The sequence below is a fragment of the Terrapene carolina genome, unplaced genomic scaffold (assembly GCF_002925995.2).
Source record: "Terrapene carolina triunguis isolate 2854851 unplaced genomic scaffold, T_m_triunguis-2.0 Scaffold517, whole genome shotgun sequence".
Classification (NCBI taxonomy): Eukaryota; Metazoa; Chordata; order Testudines; family Emydidae; genus Terrapene; species Terrapene triunguis.
The window spans coordinates 5,632,100-5,656,484 of NW_020664868.1; the positions used below are offsets into that span (position 1 = coordinate 5,632,100).

A 24,385-nucleotide genomic window follows, 5' to 3' on the forward strand; every position below is an offset into this window, starting at 1 on the left:
CCATTTTGTTGCCCAATCACTTAGTTTTGTGAGATCTTTTTGAAGTTCTTCACAGTCTGCTTTGGACTTAACTATCTTTAGCAGTTTAGTATCATCTGCAAACTTTGCCACCTCACTGTTTACCCCTTTCTCCAGATCATTTATGAATAAGTTGAATAGGATCGGTCCGAGGACTGACCCTTGGGGAACACCACTAGTTAGCCCTCTCCATTCTGAGAATTTACCATTAATTCCTACCCTTTGTTCCCTGTCTTTTAACCAGTTCTCAATACATGAAAGGACCTTCCCTTTTATCCCATGGCAGCTTAATTTGTCAGTGACAACATAGCGTAGGTGAAGATTAAGAGAACTCTTCCAGTTCTCCTTGCTTTTCTCTTTGGTAGTCCAAAAGATCAAATTATTTTCTAGCAAACCATTCCAGAAGCATTGGCCAGAATCAGAAATTCAGTTTTGGAGGAAGAGAAAACTAAGCTACAGGGAACCTGCAGCTTTGAAACCATATTGGTCTCTATCCTGAGGTGGAATCCCACAATTCTCTCATTCACAGACCAGGTCTCTGAGCTATAGCATCCCTGTTTACCAACTGTGCTTCCTTAACAGGCCCAACTGGGTTTGGCACCTGCAGAAGAGCCTTCCCTCATGAGTTGTGACCAGCGAGTGATTATATAGCAACACAGTACAGCTACTTCAAAACAAAGTACTGTTTATTCATCCACAGGAACATAGCAATTGGAGAAAAGGATTAACACAAAGAAGTCTACATGTATCTCTTCTTACCTAAAGATTAGCATTTCCGGCAAAGCTTTGGCTGGCCCCACTTATTCCAGGTACCAGTGCATTAAGTCTGCTTCCCTACAGTCACTGCCTCAGATTTTTATCTATTCTAGAAATTCTTGTTTTGGGTTTCTTGCCTGAAGACCCCTGCCCCAAGCCAGGGGTGTTGGGCCCAGCTCGATTCATAGGACTACATTTTAGAAGATGTTGACATCTGTATCATCAGTTAAGTACCAGGTGTCACAGGTCCACAGTAACTATTTCTGTTCCCTTCATGGTCTCCTTGAGGACACCACTAACTCAAGCCTTTAGCCATCACCTTTCTTTAGGTGGGAGCTCACATCTCTCCCTCCAGACTAGGGATTTAGGCTGAAATTCCCTTGCAATTTACTAGTATCAGAGGGGTAGCCGTGTTAGTCTGGATCTGTAAAAGCAGCAAAGAGTCCTGTGGCACCTTATAGACTAACAGACGTATTGGAGCATGAGCTTTCGTGGGTGAATACCCACTTCGTCGGATGCATGTCATGCTCCAATACGTCTGTTAGTCTATAAGGTGCCACAGGACTCTTTGCTGCTTTTGCAATTTACTGTGATTATCCCAGCAGGTCTGACTTTAACCCAGTGCCTGCAGTTCTGCTGTTTCCCAGGGGAAGTGGCAGGGTGTACCAGTGACCAGCCAGCTTTCACAAAGCAAAATGCATTTACTTAGGACAAAAGCATTAGAGAAATCATTACAAAACAAAACACTCCACATCTGGGGTGGGCAAACTACAGCCTATGGGCTGGATCCAGCCTGCCAGCCATTTTAACCCAACTCTCAAGCTCCGGGGCTGATCCACGTGGCTCCCAGAAGTAGCGGCCTGGCTGTGCCTCTGCATAGGAGCTGGGGGGGGGGGGGAGGCATGCCACTGCTTCCAGGAGCTGCTTGAGGTAAGAGCTGTCCAGAGCCTGCACCTCTGAGCCACCCACCAGCACCCCAACCTCCTGCCCCACCCCGATCCCCCTCCCGCCCTCCAAACCCCTCAGTCCCAGCCCGGAGCACCCTCCTGCACCCCAAACTCCTCATCCCCACCCCAGAGCCTGCACCCCCAGCCGGATCCCTCACCCCCTACCGCACCCCACCCCAATTTCATCAGCATTCATAGCCCACCATACAATTTCTATATCCAGATGTGGCCCTCGGGCCAAAATGTTTGCCCACCCCTGCTCTACATATACGCAAAGCTTAACAGGTGTCACCCATCTTCCACATGGAGACCCTGGTAGGTTTCAAAGTCCTTCAAAACTTTCTAGCAAGGTTTTGCCCTCTTGGTTAAGTCTCAGGTCAGTTCTTGTATGAAAGAGCTTCACAAGTCAGTTCAGCCTGATCCTTTGTAAACCTAAGTTTTTTGTAGGCCGGGGCTCTTGAATCCAGTCAAAATGAGTATATGCAGTTTCCTCCATGGGTGGCACTTCTACAAACTTATTTACTTGTCCAGGGATTTGCATTAGTTATTTCCAAGTGATTTTAGTTCCTGCAGAAAGCTCTGTAATTATCCCCCATACAGCCAGAATACCCTAGCTCACAAAGATACACATAAAACATTTATAGATCTAATATCCATGAACATCCCTTGGGACCATAGCATCAGGACCATCTCCACACAATAGTCTGAAGTTTCCATTCTTCCAACATCTCACATCTGTCATAACTGTTACCTAAACTTTCCTGCAGATAGAGGTAAGGTACAGCAGAAGTTTGCTATATAAGTTCAAAAGGCTAACAGCATAAACATAATATTCATAAACATATTACCAGAAGCTCCCATGTCCTTCATACTTAGTAAAAGGAAAAAGTGACCTAGAGGAAAGTACTCCCCAAAGACAGCAGCTTAATGCTCCCAACAGTAGTATTAGACGAGCTAGGTCTACTATTTCTAGGCCAAGTCTAGGCCTTCCCCCCCTCACACCATGACTAACACAGTGGTCCCCAAACTTTTTATCTTCCCCCCCTTTACCCTTGTCCCTGTCCCCCCACCGGAGCCAGGGCCAGAAACAGGGCCACAGATGGGGTAAAGGGGCTGAAGCTGGGGCCAGCAGCAGAGCTGTGTGGTGCTCCCTCTCCGCTACCTAAGGAGGGGGGGGTGCCCCCTGAACATTCCTCCATTCCCCCCTAGGGTAGCACACCCCACAGTTTGGGGACCTCTGCTCTAACAGCATCCCAATGCAAGAGGCTCACTGGTATCTAGTGAGTTTTAGCTGGCCTGACCAGTTCAGTGTTCATTAATTGAACCAGTTCATTTCATTAATTGAAAACTATCTAAGATATGCATCATGTAAGGGTATCCCTGGAAAACTTAACACACTGATCATTAATATTCTTACATAGTATATGTATAGTAAATGCCCAAGGACCAAACAAGAAACGTGAAACTAAAGTGTGTTTACCAGACAAGTCTGGGGAGCGAGTAAACAGGTTTCTCCCAAAGGACAAGCCGATGCCTCCAGTCAGGTGTCATCTGAGTCAACCAGCAATCACATATCAAGTGACCGTTCATTTGCATTGGAGAGGGTAAGAACCGATCAATTTGCATTTTAGCAAACAGTGGGGGATGAAACCAACATGAAACTTCCTTCTCCACCAGATTCCATGTCTCTTTCCTCACAGCTTGAATGAACTTTAATTTTGGGAGGGGAGGAGGGGCAATCTTCAGAAAATCCATTTCACAGGTTCACTGGACTAGAAAAGAGAGGGGGAAGAATCCCAAGTTATCTTTCATCTAAGAGGACACGGGCAAGCAGCACCACGTTCTTCTGTGGAAAGTCCTGACCGAGACAGTCAGTCATGCTGGGCAAAGAGAGGAGCCATCTTAAATAGAGTCTGTACCTTCCTAGATTACCTTCCTTTTAGAGGCGTATTTTTCACTTTTAGTATTTTGCTTGTAACCATCTTGACCTTTATTTCTTTTACTTGGCATCACTTTACCTATGTCCTGTTCTTAATAAAAACAGGATTTAAATCTACAAGAACTCAGTGCTGTACCTGAAGTGATTGTTAACACCAGTGAATGTGGCAAGCTGCTCGGTACAGACTCTTTAAAGGAGAAAACAAACCTTATTATTCCTCCAAACAGCCCAGGAAAGGGCTGGGCATTGCAGAACACATGGTTTCAGGAAAATTCAGGACTGGGATATGCTGACGTCACTTGGCTAGTTGCCATCAAGAACGGTAGTTATTACAGCATGACTGGGGTGTAACAAGCAGGCTGCCGGAATCAGATCGCTGAGTCATAGCTGATTAACACAAAGACACTCAGTGCATGCTTCTCTGTTGGCTGTCCATGTTCAGGCTAAAAGAACAAGGAGCACTTGTGGCACCTTAGAGACCAACAAATTTATTTGGGCATAAACTTTCGTGGGCTAGAACCCACTTCATCAGATGCATGGAGTGGAAAATACAGTAGGAAGACACACACACACACCATGAAAAGATGGAGGTTGCCATACCAACTCTAACGAGACAAATCAATTAAGGTGGGCTATTATCAGCAGGAGGAAAAAAAAAACTTTAGTGATAATCAGGATGGCCCATTTCCAACAGTTGACAAGAAGGTGTGAGTAACAGTAAGGGGGGAAACTGGCATGGAGAAATAGTTTTTAGTTTGTGTAATGACCCAGCCACTCCCAGTCTTTATTCAAGCCTAATTTAATGGTGTCCAGTTTGCAAATTAATTCCAGTTCTGCAGTTTCTCGTTGGAGTCTGTTTCTGAAGTTTTTTTGTTGAAGAATTGCGACTTTTAGGTCTGTAATTGAGTGTCCAGGGAGGTTGAAGTGTTCTCTGACTGGTTTTTGAATGTTATAATTCTTGACATCTGATTTGTGTCCATTTATTCTTTTGCGTAGAGACTGTCCAGTTTGGCCAATGTACATGGCAGAGGGGCATTACTGGCACACGATGGCATATATCACCTTGGCAGATGTGCAGGTGAACAAGCCCCTGATGGTGTGGCTGATGTAATTAGGTCCTATGATTGTGTCCCTTGAATAGATATGTGGACAGAGTCGGCAATGGGCTTTGTTGCAAGGATAGGTTCCTGGATTAGTGTTTTTGTTGTGTGGTTGCTGGTGAGTATTTGCTTCAGGTTGGGGGGCTGTCTGTAAGCAAGGACTGGCCTGTCTCCCAAGGTTTGAGTGAGGGATCATCCTTCAGGATAGGTTGTAGATCCCTGATGATGCGCCTGAGAGGTTTCAGTTGAGGGCTGAAGGTGACGGCTAGTGGCGTTCTGTTACTTTCTTTGTTGGGCCTGACCTGTAGCAGGTGACTTCTGGGTACTCTTCTGGCTCTGTCCATCTGTTTCTTCACTTCAGCAGGTGGGTATTGTAGTTTTAAGAATGCTTGATAGAGATCTTGTAGGTGTTTGTCTCTGTCTGAGGGATTGGAGCAAATGCGGTTGTATCTTAGAGCTTGGCTGTAGACAATGGATCGTGTGATGTGGTCTGGGTGAAAGCTGGAGGCATGTAGGTAAGTATAGCGGTCAGTAGGTTTCTGGTATAGGATGGTGTTTATGTGACCATCACTTATTTGCACTGTACTGTCCAGGAAGTGGACCTCTTGTGTGGACTGGTCCAGGCTGAGGTTGATAGTAGGATGGAAATTGTTGAAATCCTGGTGGAATTCCTCAAGGGCCTCCTTCCCATGGGTCCAGAAGATGAAGATGTCATCAATGTAGCGCAAGTAGAGGAGGGGTGCTAGGGGACAAGAGCTAAGGAAGCGTTGTTCTAAGTCAGCCATAAAAAAATTGGCATACTGTGGGGCCATGCAGGTACCCATAGCAGTGCCGCTGACTTGAAGATATACATTATCACCAAATGTGAAATAGTTGTGGGTGAAGACAAAGTCACCAGGTTTGCCGTGCCGTGACATTATCAGGGATACTGTTCCTGACGGCTTGTAGTCCATCTTTGTGTGGAATGTTGGTGTAGGGGGCTTCTACATCCATAGTGGCCAGGATGGTGTTTTCTGGAAGATCACCAATGGATTGTAGTTTCCCCAGGAAGTCAGTGGTGTCTGGAAGATAGCTGGGAGTGCTGGTAGCATAGGGCCTGAGGAGAGAGTCTACATAGCCAGACAATCCTGCTGTCAGGGTGCCAATGCCTGAGATGATGGGGCATCCAGGATTTCCAGATTTATGGATCTTGGGTAGCAGATAGAATACCCCTGGTCGGGGTTCTAGAGGCATGTCTGTGCAGATTTGTTCCTGTGCTTTTTCAGGGAGTTTCTTGAGCAGATGGTGTAGTTTCTTTTGGTAACCCTCAGTGGGATCAGATGGTAATGGCTTGTAGAATGTGGAGTTAGAGAGCTGCCTAGCAGCCTCTTGTTCATATTCCGACCTATTCATGACGACAACAGCACCTCCTTTGTCAGCCTTTTTGATTACGATGTCAGAGTTGTTCTTGAGGTTGTGGATGGCGTTGTGTTCTGCACGGCTGAGGTTATGGGGCAAGTGATGCTGCTTTTCCACAATTTCAGCCCATGCACGTCGGCGGAGCATTTAAGGCACCCAGAGTTACAGGGCATGCGGTGACACAGCTCTTCACTGGTCTGGACTGCGCTCCAGAACATGACACACACCCAGCAAAGATTCCTCACAGCTGCCTTCTTCCTAGAAATGAGGTGTTTCCAGAGGGTCTGTCTCTGAATTGGCAGATGCAGTCTACCAAAAAATGGAAACCAAATAGAGTCTAATGACTCTAGAGATTACTCATAAATATTCCACACTCAATGAAAAGGTAGTCTAGCTAAGAAGTAGCCAAAAACTTCCAAATAGCAATCAAAAAAGCAAGGTGCTGAAAAAATATAAGGGGCACAGTAAGTGAGGAATATGACCTGGCCCATCTGTGACCATAAGTAAGAACAGGATAGGAAGCTGCCTCCTTGGTGCCAGTGAAAAGAATGGCTTCGAGATTAAAGATGCGTCTCAGACTTGGGAAACCTGGCTTTGGTTCTCCCCTCTCTGACAGACTTCCTGTGTGACCTTGGGCAAGTTGTTTATTCTCTGTGCCTCAGTTTCCCCAAATATAAAATTGAGATAACAGTACTTCATAACTTGCAGAGCTGTTTGAGAATACTTACATTAATGATAGAGGTACTCAAGATGGTGACGGGAACCATAGATAGAATGTTAGGGAATTTCCCCACTTATAATTAAGACTGCGAGTCTGTTACAGAGGTCACAGATTCCGTGACCTCTGCAGCGGACGCTGCTGGCTCAGGGGCTGCCCGAGCCAGGCAGCCTTTGGGTCAGCAGCAGCAGTTTGGGTGTGGGTGGGGCACTTACCTCAGGGTGGGGGCTCCCTGGCTCCCACTGGCATGGTCCTGCAGCTCCTAGGTAAGAGGAGGAGCTGGAGGCTCCACGCACTGCCTGCAGGCCCCGCCCCTGCAGCTCCCATTGGCTGTGGTTCCCGGCCAATGGGAGCTGTGCAGCCAGTGCTTATGGCAGGACCGGGAGCAGCACACAGAGCCCCCTGGCCCCTCTGCCGTCTAGGAGCTGCAGGGACAGGCGGAGCAGGGTAGGGAGCACCTGCCAGCCCTGCCCACTCTCCCCCCGCAGCACCAGCAGGGTCCCAGGCTGCCCCCCAGAGCACCCACGTCCCCCACGCCCAAGTTTTAGTTGGGGTATGTAGTAAAAGTCATGGATAGGTCACGGGCCATGAATTTTTTTTACTGCCCGTGACCGATCCATGACTTTTACTAAAAATACCCGTGACTAAAACGTAGCCTTACTTATAATCAATTACCTACAATAAACACTTGTTAAAAGAACATTAAAGATGCAGAATCAAGAGCTCAACAAAATTAGGAAATACCAGAATTAAGATTTCCATAAAATTTTAATTCAGAATATGCATTATGAGACAGTCTTCAATAACAAGACCACAAACTATTTTTTTCCACAGGACCCCTGCCTAATTAATTGAACAGGACCAACTGTGCTTTGGGAATGAGTCAGGGTTGCCTAATGAGCAAATCTTAGGGCGTGTTACTCCTGGGGGTATTGTTCACCAAAAAATTAAAAATTCTGCACACACGATTTTAAAATTCTGCAAAACTCTTCAAATTTTGCCAAAATAACACTACAAAATCATGTCAGTTTCAATTATTTTGGTAATTTATTTCAAAATACCTGTCAGCAAGTATGTACAATACAGACAAACAGAAAAATTCCCCCAGGAGTTAAAGAAACCCCTATGACAACCCAATCCTGTTTCTCTGCCCCCTGCCACTCCCAGAGCCCAGCCACGGGGCCACTCCTTGCCCAGATACCTGCACCCCCTCCTTCCCCCCAGAGCCCAGCCATGGGAACCCCCCTTGCCCAGATACCCGCACCCCTTTCCCTCGCCATAGCCCAGCTGCAGGGCCACCCCCGCCAAGACACCCACACCCCCTCCCTCCCCCCAGAGCCCAGCCCCTCCCCCACAAGCCCAGGGATCCAGAGGGATCAACAGGCTGATGCTCGGTCCCAGGTTTGCACAGAGTTTCCTGCACTCCACCTTTCCCTTCCCTCAGGGCATGCTGGGAACTGCAGCTGCCAGGAACCCTCTAGCTTCCTCCCCCTCCCCCCTGGCAGTGTCTTCTGTGTGCAAGCTGGGCTCTGACAGGTCCATCATCCCCTAGTGGCGGCTAGCAGCACTGCAGCCCATATCTGTGGGGGAAAGGAAATTCTGCACGCATGTTAATTTCTGCAAAATTCTGCATTGCGCAGTGGTGCAGAATTCCCCCAGGAGTAACTTGTACACACTAGCACTTACTTCGGTATAACTTAAGTCGCTCAGTGTTGTGGAAAAGCCACCCCCCTGAGCAATGTAAGTTACACCGACCTAAGGACAGTGCTATGTCGGTGGAAGAAGCTCTCCCACTGACATAGCTACCGCCACTTGGGGAGGTGGAGTAATTATGCCGGATGGAAGAGCTCTCCAATTGTCACAGAGCAACTGCACTAGCCGCGCTACAGCAGCACAGCTACATCGATACAGCTGCGCCACTGTAGCGATACTAGTGTAAACTAACCTGCATAAATTGTCCAAGTTTTCACAGGGAATGTGAAAGACACATCCCTGACACAAGGATAACCCCTGCCAAGTGTCAAGTCCCTGCTCCAAAGCATGGAGACACTCTTCTTCGCGTATTCACAACGTCCCTCAGGTGGCATGTGACCAGGATTCATCAGCAAATTTGGTCCGCTGGTTGGATCATTAGCGTCCCTGGCCCGGGTACTATCAAGGAGTGAGACGTGAACACTGATCCATGCCCCTATGGAGACACTAAAGCATCTCAAACAGTTTAAGAAATTTTTTTTTAAACAAAGACAAAATACACGTATTTTTCCTCATCCCTATTCTGAGAAACAACCACCATTTTAGCTGAAGCTTTCCAAAAAAATCAGCTCCAACAGTTTAAGACTGGCAAAGTTATAAGACACTGAAAACACAGCTTTATAATGGAAAATATCATGTAACCTTAACTGCATCTGTGGTACCAATCATGTAGGAAGGCATAACAAATGGAATGAGAGCGGAGTAAAACTATAATGGGGTGGAAATGAGACAAGCTAACTTCTTGGAGATCCTTCTACTGGGAATTATCTCCATCATATCGGAATGCTTTAAAATGAGTACCCCATAAAACTGTATCCTCTAGTCCAAGTCAGCAGGGACTGAAATAGTTGAAAGAGTTGAAATTCTACAAACAATTAAGAAATTAAACAATTGCAAGGCATCCACATTAGCAATGTAAGACTACAAAGACAGTAAAGAACATGTAAATAAGAAACCAAGCCAATTTAAATCAAAAATTCATTTAAGAGTAATTTTTTATCCAAACTAGTCTATGCACAAGTGTGATGGAGAGAAATAATCAAAATGCATGAAAAGTGACATTAATTGACAAAATGAGATTTAGGAATTAACACTAAAGTTTAGCAACTGAAACTGTGTTCCCAAGTCAACTAACTAACAGATCATCTTTTTGTGGACTCACTATCATACACAGGATAGTGCACTGAGACTTCAATCACTCATACACCTGAGTGTCAAATATATGACTTTAAAGAGAATATTTAGTTACAGAAAACAGGAAGATAATCCTACCAAAGTAGAAAAGTTGTATATAAACTAGAAGTGTATCCAATCAAGAAATCTAAAAACTTAACATCAGCTTGTTAAAGTCCAACACTCAAGAGTTAGGAAATGCCAGAATTAAATTTACCACATTTTTTTCCCACAGTACCCCCTTCCTCATTCAATTCGCAGGACTGATGTTGTTCTGGGAATGAAACAGCTGTAAAAAAAAATTTATCCTCATCGTTTGAGGATAAACATACAAGATGGGAATCAGGAGTCCCCGAGTTTGAAATCTAGTTTTGCTGTTAGCCTGGTTTTCTGGAGGTGAGTTTTCTGTCTGTTTCCACATCTGTAAAATGGGGTGGTAACACATATACAGGGGTGTTGTGAGGATTAACTAACGTCTATAGTCTGTCTGATTCCCACCCCATATGCTTAGTCCTCCAGACCACACTGCCTTACTGCCAAAGGTGCTGAGCATCAACCGTTCCCATCAAATTCAGTTGCAGTTCTGCGCACACACACACACACACACACACACAATCTGGCTCCAAGGTCTCAAGATGAGCACCCAGAAAATGAGGAGTACACATTTAATTAACCACCTGAGAAAAAATTGATCTAAGTGATTTGCCCAGCACCACACAGGAACACTGTGGCAGAGGCAGGGACAGAATTCAGTTCTCCAGGATGGCATTCAACTGACTAAACCATTCTTTATTATTTGTATTGCAATAATGCATAGGTACCCCAGTAACAGACCAGCACCCCATTGTGCCAGCCGCTGATTGAACATATAAGACAGTCTCCGCCTTAAGAAGTTTACAAAGGAAAAGACAGAAGAATGATACAAGTGGGGGGGACAACAAGGAAATAATTCTCCTTCCTACATTCCACTGCCTCATTCTCCACACTTCCCAACTTCTGTAACAAAAGAAACAGGGTCTGACAAACAGATTCCTTCATTCTAAGCACTGTCCATCCCGCATCCCATGTTTTAAGTGAGGCATGGATCCTGTGGAATAAATAGTATGTGGTAATAGAATTACAGACTGTATCATAATGCGTTCACACAGTGGAGTTGGGCAGGGTGCAGCTCACCAACCTTGGGCTTCACTTTACATGAAGTGGGCTGGAGCCCACGAAAGCTTATGCTCAAGTAAATTTGTTAGTCTCTAAGGTGCCACAAGTACTCCCGTTCTTTTTACATTTTGTGTAACTGCAGTTGCTGCAGCCTTATGCATTCATCAGTCAGAGAAAAAGATGTATGTTAATAACTCTTAATAGTGATCTGTCAAGGCACCCAATACTATTCTGGTATTGTACAGCACACTGCATCAGAAGTTGAGCAGTTAGCACTTCGCAATGCAGCTGTGTGCATAGACGCTCTGAAGCCAACCCTGATCACCAGGGGTATCCACCCATAAAATTGATGACAGAGTATTCCAGGGCAGTATTCAAAGCCAAGTATTTAAGTGGCAGATCCTTTCCCACCTGAGCCCTGGGTTACTGCAGCAAGGGAGGAAGTCAGAGAGGGGTAATTGGTGTGAGGAATTCAATTTTTCTCCTTGGCTCCTTATTATATGAAGAGACCATCATTTCCTACATACAAGGAAGGATAATCAAAGTCTGTTTACTGGAACAGAGGATCTATTACCTTTATTTTCTATGGCCTGGGTACTGTATACTTGTTTGTTTGGGTTTTTTCATGAAAAAGTTAGGGTTGTAGAAATCTTTACTTTCATTTAACCAAAATAAGAGCATCCCTTGAACCTATTACCTCCTCACTCAGGCAATGTACCTCCCAAGTAAGTAGATGCCCACACAAGCCATTCAGCCACAGCTGACCACTGTTATGAGTCTTCTATTCCTCCTCCCTCCTATACAGGACAGCATGTAATTAATAGCTTGGAACCTGTCCTGGGGGTGAAGCTTGGAAACTAATTGGTGCAGCTGATAGTGTGCTCCATTTCTATCAAACCCAAAACAAAAAACTCAACAGATTACAGAGAACACCAGCTAGTAGACAGGATCACCAACTTATCACATATCCTTTGGTCCTGCCTCATGATAGCTCCTTTCACCTCAGAAGCATTTAAGTACTCCATTGCCCTCTGCTGAAGTTTACTATTTCTTCCTGGACGAGGATAACCCCTTCTCATAGCCTCTTCTCTAAAAACGATCTTCACCACTCCTGATTTACCCAAAATAATCTGACTGAGGCATTACAAAAGAGCCACATCCTCCTTGCTAAAAGAGAACAAGATTTAACATCTACCCTCATAATGGGGAAAAACACCACCCTCTCTCTGAGACACAATTTGGGCTTGCTCTCCCACTCCTGGAAGATGCAGCAAGACATTTTCACCATAAAAGCCCTCTAATCACATCTTTCTGTAAATCCATATTATGCAAGCTAATTTGTCTTCCTTTGATTTCCTCCCCATCCCATTCCAATTCCTCCACTTTCTAGGTCTCTGTATTTTCACTTATTTTCCTACTTCTAATTTTCTAAAGCTATTAAGTATTGTTAAACCATGCTCTGGTAAAATTCAAACATATGAAAAATGTAGTGAAAAACAATTAAGGTGGCTACAGGCAACTCCCATCCAATTCAAAGTCACAGAATATAGAAAATTCTGTGTTTACTCTGAAACATAATGACAGGACTTTAGATGCCAGAGTTAAAGAAACAGTGAGATAATTAATAAAAGAGACAAGCTAATGTGTTTATTCCACAATTCCAAAACTTCCATCCCTTTCTGGGTGTCAAACCCCTCCTCCAACTTACCAAAAAGTTCCAAGTTTACATGAAAGTGTCCACAAACTTTGAAAGAAGAAGATTGCTGTGATAGCATAAAAATTATTTTAAATAGAGAGGTTTATTACACAGATTATATTTTTAACGCAGTATGAAAATAAAGGCTTGTTAGTTTCTGTTTTTTTAAATTTAATGATGCTACCTCAGACTTCCATTCTACTGCACCGTAGTGTTATACCATCCAGGGAACCTTGCTGCAGAATTTAGAATCATTTTAATACAAACTAGCAAATGGGCTGCCTCTTAACTACATGAAAAACCACCACTCTACCACATGCAATGCAGCTGTGATCAGTTAAGCCAGTGGTTCACAACCAGGGGTACGCATATCCCTGGGGGTACACAGAGGTCTTTCGGGGGTACATCAACTCATCTAGATATTTGCCTAGTTTTACAACAGCCTACATAAAAAGAGCTAGCAAAGTGATTAAAAACTAAAATTTCATACAATGACTTGTGTATAATGCTCTATATACTGTACACAGAATATAAATATTGTACTTATATTTCAAAGTGATTTATTTGATAATTATATTGGTAAAAATGAGACTAAGCAATTATTCAGTAATAGTGTGCTGTGACACTTGTATTTTTATGTCTGATTTTACACAAGTAGTTTTTACGGGAGGTGAAACCTGGGGTACACAAGACAAATCAGACTCCTTAAAGGGGTACAGTAGCCTCGAAAGGTTGAAAGCCACTGAGTTAAGCCACTCAACATTATTTTTGTAAGGGTGATTCTCATCTTTGAGCTCCTATCTGACAGTTCATATAGACCAGAATTAGTGTTAAGAAAGTGTTATGAGACCTCTCTCTTTTAAACTCAAATATAAGGTAGGCTGCGAGCTGGATTTTAGCTTAACACTTCCAGGGAGGACAATTAACATGCAAAAGCATGATTCTTAGGTTAGAACAGTGAGCAGATGGAATGGGGAAGTGCTCATCTGGAAAAAACATGCAATGTGTACAGAAAAACAGGAACCTGAACCATTTAGCCAAGTTAATGATTATGATGAAGGACTTTTAAAAGCATAACATAGATATGGCATGAGACAAGCAGTGCATCTCTGTCTACAAAAACACCAAGGCACAGCACTTTGTGGGGAGGGGAGTTAGACAGTAAAATAAACAGAGAAACATGAAAAGTACACAAAGGCTGCTAAGTGAGAAAGGGTGACATGAGACACTTGAGACTAGAGGCTCTGTTCTTGACATGCTGTCTGCCAAGAAGATCAGAGAAGAATGAGATATGCTGAATCTGAGACGATCTGGTCTTCTCAAGGAGTCTTACATTTTTTATTTCCCTACAATGACATGAATGGTACCTAGTCTGCCAAAGCTCTTCAACATATGTTGTGCATAATATTTATTTTGTTTGAATCAGATTACCTTTGCTCCCCAAAAGTCTAATTTTACTACAGCCAAGTTGATTTTGGAATCTGTATGCAATTTTGGAATTTGTATGTAATTTTTAAAATACATTGTATATATAAGCTCAGACCACTGCATGGACACATTTTAGTTACATAATTTCCATGTATAAAAACAAATTAGAAGTTCTGTTGAGTTGGTTCATTTCTGCAAAACAAGATATGCTACATTCCTTTGGGAATCAGAAAAGAAGGTCTCTAGTTATGGACTCTAGAGCCACTACATTATCAGTACATAAGAAGTCACTCAAAGAAACTGACCTTCTGATACATCAGTATGAAAGATGTTAAAAGAAAAGGAACTCTAGTCTAGTGAACTGTTTAAAAAGGAAAGTCTCATTAAATGTCATGGGAAATACACACCATGCTTCAGTTTAAGGTTTTGCCACAGAATTCAGAATTTCCCATAGAATTTAGCAATTCATCTAAAGAATTAAATCATTATCCCTATGATTACAAAGAACCATCTGAACGTGACCTTGGTGCTGTATTGTTTCTCTGCAGACTTTGCTCCTGTGGGAATTTTGCGCCACTGCACACATGCATAATTAATATGCCGTTCATATTTAATTTTTTCACAGAAAATGGCTTCTGCTGGAAAGTTGCTGCAGTTCCGCCTTTTGTCCACCATAGGGCGCTGTGCCACTTGAACAGAACACTGCTCTCAGCCAGCTATGGAAGAGAAAGAGCCTGCAGAGCCTTCTTCACAGTATCTGTCAGGCCAGGTCAGGAGACAGGGGATACAGACAAGGTAGGACTGCTGTGTGTGTGTGGGGGGGGGGGGGTCTCACAGACAGGGACTCATAAGGGCTAGTGGGGGAAGACAGACTGGGACAGAGGCTGAATGGGAGTGGAGGTGCAGGGCCACAGGGGGACAGGGGAGGGGGTGCAGGGCCACAGGGGGGCATAGGGGTGGCTGAGTGGGAGCACAGATACATGGGGACGGGGAAGGGGCTGCAAGGACACATGGGGGTGCAGGGACACATGGGGGAATGAGGTGGCTGAGTGGGGGCACAGAGACACATGGATACAAGGGGAAGTGGATGCAAGGACACATGGGCCTGACTAAATGGGAGAGGCTAGAGGTCAGCCAGGGTCTGCATGGGGGAAGCTCCCTAACAATCCTTTCCTATCCCCCCCAAAAACCTGTTCCATACTTTTCCTACCTATATTCAACAACCCTCCAAGCTCACACCCAGGCTCCTTTCCAGTAATTACTTCCTTCTCCTGCAGTTACTCCATTACCCCGACTCCCCCAAGCCTTTGCATTGCTTCTGGGGGATGCGGGAAATACAGTTCTGTATTGTAGTTTAAATGAATTATTACTCAGAGTTCTGTATTAATATGCCTAGAAAGGAATCTATTTGTCAAAAAACATTTCCTGAATCTTTTTTGTTGTCTGTATTGTTACAGACATACTTGCTGACAGATATTTTGAAATAAATTACCAAAAAAATTTAAACTGGTGTTAGGGATATAAATAGCATTTTTACAAAGTAAACGTTTAAACTACTAAGATTCTACCAGTTAAATGTTTAACCATTAGGCTCCACTGCTGCCCCACACCCTGGATGCCGGCTGCCAGCCCCGTGCCCAGGTACTCTGCTCACTGATTTTAAAAACAAACTGATTTTAAAAAACTTGAATGTTTAACTAAATTCAAAAATTCATATGCTGGTTTTGTTAAACTATTATGTGTTTGCTGTTGAAGAAAAAAATCCAGAATACATAACGTTGTTGTTTTAGTTAAATAAAACAATTTAAATGTCTGTCTGGTGATCTCCTCCTCCTAATACAGCATGGCAAGAAAATCCTCCAAATATTAATGATTAACCTGTTGAATTGGAAATATTTATGAAGTCACTGGGAGGTGAACTATCTGCTTCAATTACCTTTGGTAAATGAAATAACCAAACAATCATTTATCTTCCACTATAGCTGTAAAATTAATCTGAAAAGTTTTCAAAATAAATCACTTTAAAAATGTATAGTGTGTACCTTCTAAAAATGAAACCTACATCTATCTGAGTTGTGAAGACTATGTATTAAGGTTATAACAACCAACAAGAATGCACTTTTATGTAGAAATCCATGATTAAATCAAGTCTGACTAGTGATTTTAAATCAAATTGATTTAAATCATGATTTAAATCAAATCCACCCTATTTCACTATTATTCATTTTAGCATAGGGATCGGCAACCTTCCCTCGGTCCATGCCGCTTCCCGCAGCCACCATTGGCCTGGAGCGGCGAACCGCAGCCAGTGGGAGCTGCAATCAGCTGAACCTGCAAATGTGGCAAGTAAACAAACCGGCCCGGCCCGCCACGGTGATTACCCCGGTGGGCCGCGTGCCAAAGGTTGCCGATCCCTGTTTTAGCAGAAACACCTAGCTCACATGCTTTATACATGGTGGATGGATTCATCGGATTCCATAAGCCTAATTAAACATTTTATAGTAACTACATTTGCTATCAAATTTTTGTGGAGGAGGGAACAGTTGGTCCTCAAAGAAGTCAATCTTGGAGGATTATAAATTGTCAATGCTTAAAGCACCCATTTCTTGAGTAATGGAAATTGGGAGATAAAGAAATGGGAAAGGAAGACTTAAATATTAAGGAAAAATGAGAAATTAGATGAGCAAGTCTACTTAGAAATTACTCAAACAGAAAACCAACACAATTATGTTAGTGTTTCCATATACTGTTAGAGCAAATTCTCTCAAAAAACACCCCACATTGTCCCATCAGTTTTCCTATAGTTTCCACAGATTTAAAAAGTCAAAATGTAACTGAAAGGGAAGCCGACAAACACCGTACAAAAAAAGCTTTCCACAAGAAACAGTCCCAGTTCTTCATCCCATTCCTTTTGGTTACCTTTGTCTTCCCCAAACTCTTCATGTGTGTCATTTTTATTAGAGATCTAGCTTTAGGGCCTATGTTGCTGACACTACCAGGAGTAATGTTTATACAACTTACTGCCAAAAAACTTCATTAATGCAGAGTTAAGATTGACTCACCCTGATGAGGCATAGCCATTTTCAAAACAATATGAGCAGGCATGTCAATTTTAGAGCACTAAAAAAAAAAAAATCTGCTTTTCAAAATAAAAGCTCAGCTCTTGGGGCAAAACTTCTAAAAGAACTTCCTTTAAAGCCTTTTAGCCCAAATAGAATGCACACAAGAGAATATTCATGTGCACAGCAATCATTCTTGGAAACCTGACAAGGGAAGGACTGTATCAAAAATCTCTTCCCTACCTAGGTACATGTAGCTCATAGACTAGAGGTGGACAAAGTACGGCCCGTGGGACCATCCTGCCCGGCCCTTGAGCTCCCAGCTGGGGACGCTAGCCCCCAGCTCCTCCCCCGCTGTCCCACCTCCCCCGCAGCCTCAGCTCACTGTGCCACCCGTGCTCTGGCCCGCCGAGTAATGCAACGGCGTGGCTGGCTCTGGCCGTGCGGCGGGGCTGCGAGCTCCTGCCGCTCTGAGCGGCATGGTAAGGTGGCAGGGAGAGGGAGTTGGATGAGGCGGAGGTTCTGGGGGCGTGGGTAGTCAGGGGACGGGGAACAGGGGTGGTTGAATAGGCATGGGAGTCCCGGAGGACCTGTCAGGGGACAGGGGTGTGGACAGGGGGCGGGGCAGTCAGGGGACAGGGAGCGGGGGGAGTGTTGGATGGGGGTGAGGTCCTGGAGAACGGTTAGGGGCGGTCAGGGGACAAGGAGCAGGGGGGATTGGATGGGTCAGAGGTTCTGAGGGGGCCAGTCAGGGGGCGGAAAGCGGGAGGGGGCAGATAGCGGGAGGGGGGTGAGGGCCAGGTTGTTTGGGGAGGCACAGCCTTCCCTACCCGGCGATGTGGCCCTCGGGCCAAAAAGTTTGCCCACCCCTGCCATAGACCCTGATGTGTGCGAATGTATAGAGTCAGACAGAACCTCTAATAAATCAGTTTGGGGCACACTAGTCCCATGGTTCAAGCTCCAGTTTGGGGGGCAGAGGAGTGTCTGTGTATGGAACCCCTGAACCAAATGAGCCCACTAACCCTACCCTCAGGCCATGATGAGCACAGCGGTTTTCAAGGTAATTTGAATATGCATGTGGATTAGAACCATTTGAAGCACTGATTGTTAAATCAAGCTGCCCAGTAAAAGCCACCACATAATGAATAACCCACATGATTATATATATATAAATATAAATATGAGAGAGAGAGAGACGGACCTATCTCCTAGACCTGGAAGGGACCCTGAGAGGTCATTGAGTCCAGCCCTCTGCCTTCACTAGCAGGACCAAGTACTGATTTTGTCCCAGATCCCTCAGGAATTGAACTCACAACCCTGGGTTTAGCAGACCAATGCTCAAACCACTGAGCTATCCCTCCTCCCTATAAACCATGCCCCCCTATTGTATAATATAAAATTAGAAGTACTGAGGCTCATTCACACTTGTAAGTCATTTCTCTGGCGTGAAGCAACTCAGTTGTACAAGGGTCCTGTCCACACATTCATTGGGTGCCCTGTCTTCAAGGAGGCTCAATTAAACACAATCAATTTTCTATGTTCAATTTTGCCAAGCACAACAAGTCAGCTACAGAAGTTAGTAGGGCCAAAGCCTTAGGAGACTAGAATGGACCTTATCCTAACACAATTCCATGTGATAAAGCCATTACAAGTAAAACATTTTAAAAACGTATTTAGCTCACTAGTAACGTTCTGTTAAACAAGTGCATTACTTTACACCACTGCTGCGCAGCCTCATTACACACATTGCTACAATAACTGCAGTAGACATTAAAATCTTTTCAATGTAAATGTAAGTCTGTTACTACAAAGGAAACTGACCCGTTGACATTCCAAAAACTCCTATCAGATTTTCACAAGAGCTTCAGATTTTCTTATGCCTGAAGTGAGGTCTGTATCACCATTCTTGCCAAAGGTTAGACTCAATTTTCAAAAGATGAGTTATACTAAAACCTTTAGCTATATAAAGAAGAGGGAAGACTGAAGTCTTAAATATTTCTTCCTCCCATGCATATACACCTCTACCTCGATATAACGCTGTCCTTGGGACCCAAAGTTACTGTGTTATAGGTGAAACCGCATTATATCGAATTTGCTTGATCCACCGGAGTGCGCAGCCCGGCCCTCCCAGAGCACTGCTTTACCGCGTAACCTGAATTTGTGTTATATCAGGTTGCATTATATTGGGGTAGAGGTGTACAACTTTTTGTGCATTCAGTAAATTTACTAGAAAAGTAATTACAAGGATCCAAACCATTAAGAACAATGACCAAATTCAGAGATTAATTTGACCTGATACTTTCAGTGCCATCACTATACTGGATGACCCATACCTCTCTCTGTCATGCCCTCACCACACATACAAAGCCACATCTTTAACTTCTCTAAAATATCCTTCATGTTCATTAAGATGTACAGTAGTTTAACTTCTAAGTAGTCCAGAGATTAGTATAAGACTCCAACTGTTTCATTAGTTAGAAATGCTGACAGAATTAGTCCTTGGTGCACTTATCACTTTGAGCACAATGGGTAGAGACAGTCACTAGACAATGAGACACCTCTCACATACCACATTAAAAACAAATTAACCTTATTTTATTTCCAATGGGAAAAAGTTACTCTAGGTCTTGAGCTTCAGGAGTACCAGCCAGAGGCCAGGTCTAATGAATATAAGAGAATGCAATATCCTTTGCATTGATTTGAAATGTCATTTCTAAGACACTGAACACACCATTCTTTACTTCAGCAACTAGATGCCAGAATCCTGTCAAAAACTGAATCCCTACTTCAAAAAGCTACACCCAAAATCCATTTCCAGAAAATAGTATGTGAAGCAATTCTATTTTAGCCACTTTGAAATTCCATTAACCTGGGTAAAAGCAGAAAGCAAACATTAAGTAAAATCTGGTTGATAAATATGACAAATGCACTGAAAATACAAACTTAGTATACATTATGAGATGAACTTTGGTTTTGCATTACTAATAGTCATTACTTTTGTAAATAGTTTAAAGATAGTATTAGTTACTGTCAAATAAACATATTTGCATTAAACAACAGTTGCAATCGCTCTTTGCAATACTATGATAAATCATTACCAAGTGGAGAGATCACTAGTTTCTTCACATTTCTGGGAGGACATATTTGCTAGTTTCATAAGTCAGTTATGCAAAAAACAGGGAAGAACAACATGGGGTCTTGCTAAGCAAGGGGTATCACTTCTACAGCTCCATAGTGTGAAAAAGGTGTGCTGCAGACACTAACACTGGGTTATATTATTTCAAAGTTTCAATCCTACCTGGATCAGGAAAGTGCTTAAAACAGTGCAGAATGTTCAGTTACATTAAAAAGTTTGCATATAACTAATAAATATCAGGTTAGCACTCAGTTCTTGCCATTGGATCCTAATTAATGTTTGTGTTTTTTATAAAGTTCATGTGTGCACTCAACCCCAGATGAATATATTTTTATGAACTGAAACAAACTGCATAGTTTTGTTTAAATATGCTTAATAGAAAAGTAATCTTTGAGTATCCTGTTACACCACAAATGTCAACAAATTAGTGTCCTGTTTTGTTTGGGAACAATTCTGCAAACACATGTGAATAGACCTTCAGTAAAGTTAATAGGATTATTCACATGATACACAATTTCCAGCCCCAGGAGAAGAGCAAGTTAATTTTAAAGCATTTTAAAGTTTACCATGTCTCCAAGGATCTTTAGGCTCCAGAGACCCAGACACTATGTCCTCATCAGAAGGAAATGTTACCCGCTTTGCCCCATGCTTGAGTTTTCCATCACCAGAAGGCGGAGAAGCCTCCACTTGTGGGTCACCCCCTGGACTCTCTGGACTTGGGGCTTCTGAGTCCAAAGAACAGTTATAGGAAGGCGGAGATGCCAACTTTTCCTGTGAGGGGGAAAGAGGGGCTTGCAGCAGAGATTTTTCATTTCCCCCGGGACATCCTCTGGCGGCAGCAGCCACCTCTGGCAAGTTTCTCCTCTCTGCAGCCAAGTGAGGGTTACCAGAAGCATCCTCATGCTCTGAAAAGGCTTCCTGAAGTGGATGGTTCACGACCAAAGAAGTCTCTTTCCCCTGTAACCGCTCCTCTCCCAGATCTAAGCCCTCCGGCTCCTTCCAGTCCCTCTTTGCAGAAGACACAGTTGCATGGCCCACCATTTCCCCGCTGGGAGCGTTTCCTGACGCCGGTGCGCTAGGCTTTGAGGGCAGGATCTCCGCATCCAGATGGGAGAGGAGAGCCAGGCCCAAACTTTCTTGGAGTTTCACCCCCATTTGGTCGCCAGCAGCATCCTCGTCCTTCGGCGAGGCAGCCCAGGGCTCGAAGCCGCCTAGTGTCTCCTCGTCCGTCTGCGGTCCAGGGGGCAGCCGCCGCCGCCGGTCCCCCTCAGCAGCACTCCCCGGCTGCATGGGGGGGACCTGCACACACTCCATGGCTGCACTCGCAGGGCAGGCCCGGCGGCCGGGAGGCACCGGGGCTCCCGCTCCCGCTCCCCTCCTCATGCGGGCCCAGGAGGCATTACTCCGGGGGCGCCCGCTCCCCCGCACCGCCGCAGACGCGCTCTGGGCCCGGGCCGCGCACCGAGACCCGGCAGGGCCCAGGCGGCCGGCGAGGTCTCCCCGGCCGGGCTGAGGGGCCCCGGCTGGGCTCGGCCGGCGGGGGGTGCAGAGCAGGCCGCGCCCCGGGAAGCCGCCGCGCCCGCCGAGCGCAGGCCCTGACTGGCGCGGACCCGGGAGAAGCCGCCGCCAGAAGAGTGCGCCAGCGACCTGCCCATCCGCGGCAGCACTTTCTCCACGGACTTGGGCGCGAGCCGCTGCTTCCACCCCGCCCGGCACCTCGGAGGGGCTCCTGCGGCCCTGGCTTGCTCACGGAGCCAGCCCGCCACCACCGCGGGGCGCTCCGGGGACTGCTCCGCCTGGTGGCGAATCAGCGGCTGGGATTCCTCACACACACACACACACGGCGGCGGCCGCCGTGGCCTGGGGAAGATGTCTGCAGCTTCGGCGCAGCACTTTCAACGCAGAGACCCCCGGGATGGAGCCGCGTTCAGGCGCCGGGGATTGGGGCTCAGCTCCCCCTGCAACAGTAACCCACGCGGCGGGCGCTGGTCTCCGCTGGAGAGCGGAGACCGCGCGAATCTGCTGCTACTAATAAACAGAGTGCGGCCAATACCCAGCGTCACGTGATACGTCCGCATTTCCCTGGCCTGCCCCAGGCGGGCTGCTGGCCCTTTAAATTCACTCGGGGGGCGGGACTGAGGCGAGCTCACATGCTGCGTAGCGCTCTGTCCCGCGGCGCGTCATGAGGCCCCACCCCAGCAGCCCCCGGTTCGCGCACAGCGCGGGACGGTAATGGGGGGGGGGGTCTCTCTGGTGTGTGTGAATCCGTGTGTGTGTGTGTGTGTGTGTGTCTGTTCTGTACAGCCTGTGTGTGTGAATCCGTGTGTGTGTCTGTTCTGTACAGCCAGTGTGTGTGTGTGAATCCATGTGTGTGTCTGTTCTGTACAGCCTGTGTGTGTGAATCCGTGTGTGTCTGTTCTGTACAGCCAGTGTGTGTGTGTGTGAATCCGTGTGTGTGTGTGTTCTGTACAGCCAGTGCGTGTGTGTGTGTGAATCCGTGTGTGTGTGTCTGTTCCGTACAGCCTGTGTGTGTGTGTGTGTGTGTGTGTCGTGTGTGAATCTTTCTCTCTCTCTCGCTGGGGTCTGTATGTTGTATATAGGCAGCATGTCTGTGTCTCCCTCTCTGTTGTGTGTGGCTAGTGTGTATGAATCCATGTATATGTATGTCTCTCCCTCTCTGTTGTGTGTGTGGCTCGTATGTGTGAAACCATGTGTATGTATGTATCTGTTGTGTATGGCTTTTCTATGTGGCCAGTGTGTGTGTGTGTGTGAATCCCTGCATGCGTCTCTCTCTTCTGTTGTGTGTGTGAATCCGTGTGTGTGTGTCTCCCTCTCTCTGTCTTGTATGGCCACTGTGTGTGAATCCATGTGTGTGTCTCTCTGTATGTGGCTAGTGTGTGTGAATCCCTGTATGTTGTGTGACTGTCTCTCTCTCTCTCTCCAAGATATGTGAATCCCTGCATGCATCTCTCTCCCTCTCTCTGTTGTCTGTATGTTGTATATAGCTGGTATGTCGCTGTCTCCCTCTCTTTCATGTGTGTGAGACCAGTGTCCGTGAAACCATGTGTATCTGTTGTACATGACTTGTGTGTCTCTCTTTCTTGTGTGAGAATCATTGCATGCATCTCTCTCTCTCTCTCTCTCGTGTGTCTCTGTGTGTGTCTCTTTCTCCCTCTGTCTGGGGGGGGGGGGGGTCTCCCTATGTGTGTGAGAATCCATCTGTGTGTGTGTGAGAGAGAGAGAGAGAGAGAATCCATCTCTCTGTGTCTCCCTCTGGGGGGGGAGGAGAGAATCCATCTGTGTGTGTGAGAGAGAGAATCCATCTGTGTGTGTGTGTGAGAGAGAGAGGGAATGCATCTGTGTCTCCCTCTGTGTGTGTTTCTCCCTGTGTGTGTGAGAATCCATGTGTGTGAGAGAATCCATCTGTGTGTCTCCCTGCGTGTTTCTCCCTGTGTGTGAGAATCTGTTTGTCTCCCTCTGTGAGTGTGTGTGTGTGTGTGTGTGTGTGAGTGTGTGTGTGAGAGAGAGAGAGAGAATCCCTCTGTGTGCGAGAATCCCTTTGTGTGGTTGTGACAAAAATAATTCATCTGTGTATGTGTCTCCCTGTGTGTGTGTGTGTGTGAGAGAGAGAATCCGTGTGTGTATCAATCCATCTGTGTGTGTCTCCCTCTGTGTCAGAGAGAATCCATCTGTGTGTGTGTGTGTGAGAATCCATCTGTGTGTCTCCCTCTGTGTTGTGTGTGTGTGTGTAAATCCATGTGTGTGTGTCTCCGTCAGGGCCAGCTCTACCATTTTTGCCTCCCCAAGCAGAAAAAAAAAAAAGCCGCGATCAGCGGCAGCTCTACCGCCGCTTCATTCTACCGCAGCAATTCGGCGGCAGGTCCTTCGCTCCGAGAGGGAGTGACGGCCCCGCCGCCAAATTGCCGCCGAATGGCCAGACGTGCTGCCCCAGGCACCTGCTTGCTACGCTGCTGCCTGGAGCTGGCCCTGGTCTCTGTGTGTGTCTGTGTGAGAATCCATCTGTGTGTGTGAGAGAACAAATTATCGTGTGTGTTTGATGGTGATAAGGGGTTGCAACCAAGTGGTTCAGCCCATGAACTTCCCAAAGAC

General features: G+C 45.6%; 2 protein-coding genes across 2 annotated transcripts in view; one reads left to right on the top strand and one right to left on the bottom strand.

Annotated features, from left to right (window-relative positions):
• The window catches only part of PPP1R37 (protein phosphatase 1 regulatory subunit 37), a 147,540-nt gene extending 125,611 nt beyond the window's left edge, over window positions 1-21,929 (bottom strand). The window contains exon 1 of the mRNA XM_024219783.3: window positions 20,842-21,929. Within this exon, the coding sequence (XP_024075551.2) occupies window positions 20,842-21,658 (817 nt within the window). The 5' untranslated portion in view covers window positions 21,659-21,929. The remainder of the gene's footprint in view (window positions 1-20,841) is intronic.
• LOC112107877 (zinc finger protein 271-like) overlaps window positions 1-24,385 on the top strand; it is an 879,239-nt gene that overhangs the window by 388,147 nt on the left and 466,707 nt on the right. The gene's annotated exons all lie outside the window — the stretch shown is intronic.